Below are 9315 nucleotides of genomic sequence, written 5' to 3'. Positions count from 1 at the left end.
ATACCTGTCCGTCTGGTCTCAGGTTGACGCGGTCTCACCTTCGTGTCTTCGGGTCTGCAGCCAAATCAATGAGGTCATCTGAGGCGTCTGTGGTCGCCGGATCGATCGGACGGTGAAACGATCCATAATCACATCATCGTCGCGCAGAACGCCGCGTGAACCGATGACATGAACAGAATTCTACGTGAATGATAGTCAGCTGCTCACTGAGAGACTCCGACCGTCCTGAACCTGACGGAGGACCGGTCCATGTGGATCAATAGTTCCTGCAGGCGGAAACAGGATCAGAGCTCCGACTCCATCATGAAGGAAACAACAGCAGCTCCTCCAGATCAGAGCAACGATTTAAACCACGAACTGAGGAGACGATGTTAACCCCTCAGTGACCGTTTGTCTCATTTTAGTCTCTTTTCTTCTTCCTGTTGTGATAATTGTGTGTGTGTTGGTGCATGTGTCCTAAATGTAGTCCAGATTGTGTATTTGAGTGTAATCAGTGAATTTGCAGCTCAGCTCCTACAATAAGTCTAAAATACACTGTGGAAACTAAATAGTTACATTCAGACTGTTCAGGTCCAAAAATGCTCCATTGAAACCCATTCAAACTGACATTTTTGATCCCACAGCCATCAGAGCAGAAAAACAGGACTTGTATTATTTCTGGGTGTCATTCTGGGCTTTTGACTCTGAATTTGTCATTTTGACTATTTTCCACCTGATGAGGTCATTTTGACCATATTTGGCAGATGGAGGAAATACATGCTATTTCCACTAGGTGACCTGTCACAGTCAATGTAGCTGCTGATCACTGACATATCCCAGACTGTCAGCAGCTACACTCACACACTGACATATCCCAGACTGTCAGCAGCTACACTCACACACTGACATATCCCAGACTGTCAGCAGCTACACTCACACACTGACATATCCCAGACTGTCAGCAGCTACACTCACACACTGAGCATGGACGAGACTCAACATAGTAGAAACATAGTGGCATCATGACAAGAAGCTGGCATTTAAAGGGTTAAATTCTGAAAATGAATGAATATTTGATATCTATGATTAGGACTGATGTTGAAAATATACTTGATAAAAGTAGAAAATCATAAAAAACATCAAATTCATATTTGAAGAGAACACCAGACTCCTGTATGAAAGTCCAGGTTTGTTGGATTTGGGATGGACTGGAATATTTTGAGCCAGATTCTGTTTATAAATGTTTGAAGACTTTTTATAGCAGAGAGGACCCTTCTCCCCTTGTCTCTGAGATCATCCAGGGCCAGATTGAAATGTCCTGTGGAGGTAATGTTTAGTCCCAAATATGTGCAGTTGTGTGTGTGTTTGATGTCGGTTAAGCAAAAACCTATTTGGGTTTCCCTGACATCGGGTTCGTTTCTGGAAAACCATAACCCTCGTCCTCTCAAGATGACCCGTCAGGGCCCAGGACTGACAGACGTCTGCAGGTGATCCGGCTGCTGTTAGGCCTCTTTAGATGGAGCCGGCAATATGAGATCATCTGCAAAGAGCAGGCGTCTCTGAGTCAGAAAGGGTGAGGCCGGGGACATCTGACTGTTCGAGTGCCAGAACATCAATATAAATGTTAAACCGGCGGGGCTGAGACGGTCCCTGTTCACCCCTCCACTTTGGGGAAGAAATCTGTTTCCATATCAACGATTCATTTTCACAGCGCATTTATTATTTGTATACATTTTTCAGTTCATTTCAGGAACAGATCATTGTGCCACATTGAGTCAATGCTTTTTTGAAACGGACAAAACGAGAAGATTTTCGTCTTGTTTTGGTGGACACGTCTATTAACGAGGGTGCAGATGTGGTCTGTAGTTCTACGATGGGGTCGAAATCCAGTCTGACTCTTGTGTGTCTGAGGAAGTCTTGCAGTCGGCTGCAGAATGATGTCCCCAGTGCTGCTCACACATTGTCTCTGTCTCTCTGTCTGTCTCTCCATGTCTCTGTGTGTGTGTCTCTCTCTCTCTCTCTCTCTCTGTCTGTCTGTCTCTCTCTCTCTGTCTGTCTGTCTGGGTCTGTCTCTTTGTCTCTCTCTCTCTGTCTGTCTGGGTCTGTCTCTTTGTCTCTCTGTGTGTCTCTCTCTGCATGTCTCTCTGTGTCTCTCTGTGTCTGTCTCTCTCTGTATGTCTGTGTGTCTCTCTGCATGTCTCTCTGTCTCTCTCTGCATGTCTCTCTCTGTCTCTCTGTCTGTCTCCTGAAATAAATAATTTTTCCACTGACCTTTTTCAAATTAACGACATCATATAAAATATCACTTAATGTGGCCTTTTCCACTTTTACTGCAGCGATCATATATCTGTCACCACAGCAGCTGTTTGTGTCCGACTCTGTGTGTGTGTGTGTGTGTGTGTGTGTGCGCGCGCGTGTGCGTGTGTGAGAGAGAGATACTGACGAGTGTGTTAATGTGAGTTTATCAGCACGCCGTCATAAAGCTTAACGACAGCGGCGTGCAGACATATGGTCGACAGAACGAATCTCCCATCAGGCCTCTGAACAGAGTTTAACTGTCTCACCTCAAAACTTCTTCTGTGGTTTTTACATCCGTCACCTGCTCGTCTCCATCATCAGCGTCTCCGGAGGTTTCACCGTAAAAAATGACGTACTGCTCCTTTAATAAAGACGAGGGTCATTTACCTGCGTCCTCCTCTCACAGACGCTTCAACATCTGCACAACAAAAGACAAAATACATTAGAAAATATCTGTCCTCATAAAGTCAAAGACTGAGGACATAAAGGCTCAACTACGACTCCCAGGGTGCATTTCTCTAACAGACAGCCAATCACAGAGCCTCTCAATAACAGACAACTGAAGGTTAAAAAATGAACATCTGCAGTTTAAAAGAATTCACTTTCAGAGCGCTCGTCCTGCTCAAGTTATCCATAATCATACAAGTTTTTACTGTTCCATCGACTACCTCACCAACAGACCGCAGTACGTGAGGCTCAGTGACTGTGTGTCTGATGTGGTAGTCTGCAGCACGGGGGCTCCACGGGGTACAGTGCTCTCCCCGTTCCTGTTTACACTGTACACATCAGACTTCACCCACAACACTGACAGCTGCCACATCCAGAAGTTCTCCGATGACACAGCCATCGTTAGATGTGTGTCAGAGGGGGACGAGCTGGAGTACAGGGAGGTCATCACCTCCTTTGTCTGCTGGTGCGAACAGAACCACCTGAGCATCAACGCCAGCAAGACAAAGGAGGTGGTGATTGACTTCAGGAGGAAACCACCTCAGCCTGTACCGGTGAACATCCAAGGCCTGGACATTGAGATCGTGGAGAAGTACAGGTACCTGGGTGTTCACCTCAACAACAAACTGGACTGGGCACAAAATACAGATGTCCTGTACAGGAAGGGCCAGAGTCGTCTCCACCTGTTGAGGAGACTGAGGTCCTTCGGTGTGAGCAGGACTCTGTTAAGGACATTTTATGACTCGGTGGTGGCATCAGCCATCTCCTATGCTGTGGTCTGCTGGGGCAGTGGAAGCACAGAGCGGGACAGGAAGAGGCTGAACAAGCTGGTCAGGAGGGCCGGCTCAGTCTCGGACTGTCCCCTGGACTACATCGAGGAGGTGGGTGAGAGGAGGATAATGGCTAAGCTGAAATCCATCATGGACAACCCCTCTCACCCCCTTCATGAGACTGTGGGAGACCTGAGCAGCTCCTTCAGCAGCAGACTGCGGTACCCACGCTGCAGGCAGGAACGCCACCGCAGGTCCTTCCCTCCATCGGCCATCAGGCTATACAACACCAGCCTGAGCCAACAATAACCTGGACTCACCACAATCAAAAGTTGCATCTCTGCACATGTCTTCTCTGACTTTTGTATTTACAACCTGTACATTTTTTCTTCTTCTTGATACATGCCTATTTTTGCACTCTTGTATATTTTATATTTTGTATATATTGATATTTTTATATATTTTTTTCTGTACACACGGCTGCTGTGACAAGTTAATTTCCCACAAGTGGGATAAATAAACAAGTCTAAGTCTGTAACATGATGATAAATCAATATTTAACCCTTTGAGACCAGATTTATTTCAACAACATGGGAAGAAGACAATGAGCAATTTAACAAGAAATGGCCCAAAAATTAGCGAGAAGCACAAAAAAGAAAAGTATAAACAAAAACAGACACGAAAATGACCTTAAGAAAGTGCAAAAAAATAAAGTAAAACATTTTTTAATCTGTAACAATTTGGAATATATAATTATAAAAATGATAGTTTTCTGGACATTTTTTTTCCTTTTTTTTGGATAATAACTGATAATCTCCCCACAGCTAATTCGCAGCTCTTTGCCTTTTCTTCATGTTTTCAAAAGAAATACATCAAAACCATTTTTGTCAACACAAGCATGCGGTGGGATGACGCTGCTCGCGGTTATTTTTAGGCGAGTGTCGAGTTTCTATCTGGTTTTGAGTCACCGCAAACAAATGAAAAAGAGAAAAAGGACATTTTTTGGGATGTTTCTAGTTTGTAGAATTTAAAGATATTTCCAGGTTTTTAGGAAATTTCTCAGACTTTTCTGAACATTTCTAGCATTTTAAGACGTTTAGAGGATTTTACACCATTTGTAGGACCTTTAGGAACATTTCCAGGATTTAAGGACATTTCTCAGATTTTTGGGTGTTTCTAGAATTTAAAGATAATTCCAGGGTTTTAGGACATTTCTATTGTAGCACATTTCAAGGATTTAACACCATTTCTAGGACTTTAGGGACATTTACAGGTTTTTAGGAGGTTTCAAGGATTTATGGACATTTCCAAGATTTTGGAATATTACAAGGATTTTGGGATGCTTCATGTCACGCACGTGAAAGGCGGATGGTGCAGATGATTATTGCTGATGTCATAACATAAGAAAAGAGTAAAGTGTGTGTTATCAGTGTGTATGTGTGTGTTTGGCGGGGCAGCAGCACGGAGGCTCGTCTTCCTCCTGCAGTTACATAACGAAGATAAACGAGGCGGCGCGGCTCGCTTCACACGCTGAGCAGATTAATTACAGTTAATCATGTTGGATGAAGAGGCGAGCGGCTGCCGATTGGCCCGTCGCTTTGATGCATCACCTCTTCAGAGGAGTCAGAGAGCCGCCGAGGCTGCTGGGAAACCTGCAGAGCCGCACAGAGGATATGTCAGTGTTAGCAGCTACATTGACTGTGACAGGTCACCTAGTGGAAATAGCATGTATTTCCTCCATATGCCAAATATGGTCAAAATGACCTCATCAGGTGGAAAATAGTCAAAATGACAAATTCAGAGTCAAAAGCCCAGAATGACACCCAGAAATAATACAAGTCCTGTTTTTCTGCTCTGATGGCTGTGGGATCAAAAATGTCAGTTTGAATGGGTTTCAATGGAGCATTTTTGGACCTGAACAGTCTGAATGTAACTATTTAGTTTCCACAGTGTATTTTAGACTTATTGTAGGAGCTGAGCTGCAAATTCACTGATTACACTCAAATACACAATCTGGACTACATTTAGGACACATGCATCAACACACACACAGTTATTACAACAGGAAGAAGAAAAGAGACTAAAATGAGACAAACAGTCACTGAGGGGTTAATAACAGTCACTCTAGATGGATGTGATGAACATGAAGTGAAAAAATGCGTTCTGCCTTTCTCTCTAACTTTGTTTACGTCATGATGTGGCGGTCTGGTGAAGCTCCATCTGAGTCACATGATTCACGTCCTGTTCAAACATGAACGAGCTGAAGGGAGTGTGTGTGTGTGTGTGTGTGTGTGTGTGTGTGTGTGTGTGTGTGTGAAAAAGAATCACCTCTCAATAAAAACTAATCTGAACACTGAGAGTGTTTTGAATTGATCTGAAGCTGAAGGTGAGGCTGTGACCCCTGAACCTGACTGCAGATCATCCACAGAGACGACCTCTCACTCTGTTTCACGACAGAAACTCTGAGTGTTCGCTGCTGTTACAGAGTGGAGCGTCTTCCCTCACTGACGATCTCTGATGAGCTACAGACATTAATTATTGATCAGCTGACCTGAAGTTTATCATATTAATTGATGGACGTGACTTCATCACGAGAAGGTTCCCAAATGTTTTTGGATATGATCTTGATGATAATTTCAGTGTCAGAACTCAGATAATAATAATAATAATAATAATAATAACAACAACAACAACAAAATGCTGCAGCATGAAATCATACATGATGTCATACTAGCATGACGTCCTGACGCCTGATGGTCTCACTGACGTAAACATGCAGTCACACTGTCTGCAGGGACATGTTTGACTTACTCATTTGGAACATTTTATTTTATTGATTTGTAACATTTTATTTTACTTTACTAACTATATACTATATAGGGCTGGGCGATAAATCGATTTTATCGATTAATTCAAATTTGTACTTAATGTCGATTTGTTTTAATGAAAATCGATTTTCTCATCAACATCCGCAACCAACGCCTGCCTGCTGGGCTCCCTTAGTTCAGAGTGCGCGCGCCCCCCTCCCCCTCGCGCTTGATACACACACAACATGGCGGCAAGCGGTGCAGATCTCACTCCGAAGAAAGGAAACGTAACTTCAGTCATTTGGAATTGGTTCGGATTTGTGGCGTCAGACACTGAACAAACAGCACCTCGCTGCAAAGTCTGTTTAAAGGCTGTTGCTACAAAAGGTAGCAGTAATACCAATTTACTGCAGCACCTCAAACAGAAGCATGCTGCCGAGTGGGAGAGGTGTTGCTCCCTACGAAAGGAACCGCGAAGACCGCGGCAGCCCAAGCACCACAACCAAAAAACAACCTACCGTCTTGGAAACATTGACAAACTGTATCCCGTATGATAAGAAAGGAGCCCGGTGGAAAGCTGTCACGGATGCAGTCGCGATGTATATCGCAAGAGATATGGTGCCCATATACACCGTGGAAAAGCCGGGGTTTATTCACCTGCTGAAAGTTTTGGACCCCAGGTACGTGCTACCAGGCAGCAAACATTTTTCTGAAGTTGCCTTGCCTCAGCTGTATAACAGTACGCGCCAAAGGATCGCTACGGAGCTGGAGGGAGTGCCGTTCTACTCCGCAACAACCGATCTGTGGTCCAGCAAAGTGATGCAGCCCTACCTAAGTTTAACGGTGCACTTCATAAGCGATGACTGGACTCTGCGGAGCGTCTGCCTCCAAACGGCTTACTTTCCCGATGACCACAAAGGGGAAATAATTGGCCACGGGCTTAAAGACGCTCTGAGCTCGTGGAATCTTGCTGAGGACCGACTCACCTGTGTGACCACTGACAGCGGTACCAACATGATCAAAGCTCTGAGAGACAATGAGTGGCCCAGCCTTCAGTGCTTTGGACACAGATTGAACTGTGCTATAGGTAAGAATCAAGTGATATCTATTTCCCCATTCGAAAAAGACATGGAAAGCCTAATTAATGCATGATGTAAGTGATGCATTATATCAAACCAACATATACTGCCACAAAATCTGCATGATTAAATATAATGGTACACACAGTACATGCTACTGCGTGTGTGTGTGTGTGTGTGTGTGTGTGTGTGTGTGTGTGCGCGCGCACATGCATACATTTGTGTGCATAATAAAAACACTGAAACTACTAAATACTTTTAAACAATAAAAACTAAACTGAAACAAAGAAACAGACCCTGGAAACTAATTAATTGAAAACAAAAATGAATACTAAATAAAAATGAAAACTAATGAAAAAATACAAAACTATAATAACTTGTATGCATGCTCTTTGTGTGCATTAATAAAATGCAGATATGTGAAGACAGACAAGTTTGTGAATGTAGGTCACGTTCCACTAAAACTTGTTTTGCTTGTTTATTCTTTATCTATCACAGAGAACGGTGTGAAGGACCCACGAGTCGTGTGTGCAGTTGGGGTTTGTAAAAAGGCTGTGTCTGCCTTTTCTTACAGCTGGAAGAAAAGAAAAGAGATGGCTGAAGTGCAGGCTGAGCTGGGTCTACCCACTCATCAGCTAGTAACAGAGTCCCCGACCAGATGGGGCTCACGCCAAAAAATAATTGAGAGGTTTCTCGAACAGGAGAAGGCCATAGTCCGTGTCCTGGGTTCGGACAAGAGAAGTCGCCATCTTGTGCCCACTTGGCAAGATCTTGAAGTCTTAGAATCCATAAATAAAGCTGTGAAACCACTCCAAGACTTTACTGACGCACTCTCTGGCGAGTCATATGTCAGCGTTTCGTGCATTAAACCCGTGCTCCATTTGTTCAGAATCAGTCTCCTACAGCAAGAGGCAGATGACACAGAGCTCACTGCAACAATAAAAGGAAACATAATGCAGTACCTCGATGACAAATACAGCAACGCTGTGCAGGATGAACTGTTGGACATTTCCTCACTGATGGACCCAAGGTTCCATACAACCCACACTGACCCAGACAAGGAACAAGTCAAAAAAAGAGCTGTCACTGAACTCATGTCTCTTGCTCCTGCTGACAAGAGTACACCACAGCAGCCTGGACCAGCTGTGCAGGTGTGTGAAGAAGAACAGCCTCTGCCCAAGAAAAAAATGACTTTAGCTGCCTTCTTCAAGAAGAATGCACCAGTGTCATCTCCTGACCAGCCAGAGGCAGTGAAAATAGAGACTGAGCTGACGACGTACTTATTGACCCCCGAGGTTGACCCAGACACCGATCCACTTGACTGGTGGAAGCGCCATCAACCTAACTTTCCAAGGCTAAGTAATTTGACAAAGAAATACCTCTCAGTCCCAGCTACAAGTGCCCCCTCTGAGAGGGTTTTCAGTGTGGGGGGGAGGCATTGTTACATGCCACCGTGCATGCCTCAAGCCAGAGGTGGTAGACAGGCTTGTCCTCCTGGCTAAAAATGTTTAAAAACAGCAAAGAAGCACCTCATGCACTACTATATGATGCTGTTGATAATGCTGTGAATGCAGATGTTTCATTTTGTGAACATGCACTTTTTTACTATGCAAAATATGTTAAGGTAACTGGATACTGAATAGCAAGTTGTTAAACTTTTGTAAATGTTTTGTCAAAAAGGCTTACATACATTTTATTTCATGTCATGTTTATGTCACTGTCAGTCAGTCAGTCATTTTCTGTAACCGCTTGTCCTCGTAAGGGTCGCGGGGGGGCTGGAGCCAATCCCAGCTGTCATCGGGCGGAAGGCGGGGTACACCCTGGACAGTTCGCCAGACTATCGCAGGGCCGACACATATAGACGAACGACCATACACACTCACAATCACACCTAAGGGCAATTTAGAGTCATCAATTAACCTGAGCTGCATGTCT

General features: G+C 44.2%; 1 protein-coding gene across 1 annotated transcript; it reads left to right on the top strand.

The window, feature by feature from the left end:
- Positions 1-6898: 6898 nt before the first annotated feature.
- Positions 6899-8882, top strand: LOC121955789 (E3 SUMO-protein ligase ZBED1-like). The gene is made up of 2 exons (XM_042503871.1): positions 6899-7388; positions 7879-8882. The coding sequence occupies exons 1-2, from the start codon at positions 6899-6901 to the stop codon at positions 8880-8882; spliced, it is 1494 nt and encodes a 497-aa protein (XP_042359805.1).
- The last annotated feature ends 433 nt before the right edge of the window (positions 8883-9315 follow it).

The sequence above is a fragment of the Plectropomus leopardus genome, chromosome 16, assembly GCF_008729295.1.
Source record: "Plectropomus leopardus isolate mb chromosome 16, YSFRI_Pleo_2.0, whole genome shotgun sequence".
Lineage (NCBI taxonomy): Eukaryota > Metazoa > Chordata > Actinopteri > Perciformes > Serranidae > Plectropomus > Plectropomus leopardus.
This window is presented reverse-complemented; position numbering and strand designations above follow the sequence as displayed.

Coding starts and splice junctions, on each gene's coding strand:
- LOC121955789 (XM_042503871.1), top strand. CDS start 6,899: ATGTATATCGCAAGAGATATGGTGCCCATATACACCGTGGAAAAGCCG. Junction 7,389..7,878: donor CAGATTGAACTGTGCTATAG/GTAAGAATCAAG, acceptor TATCTATCACAG/AGAACGGTGTGAAGGACCCA.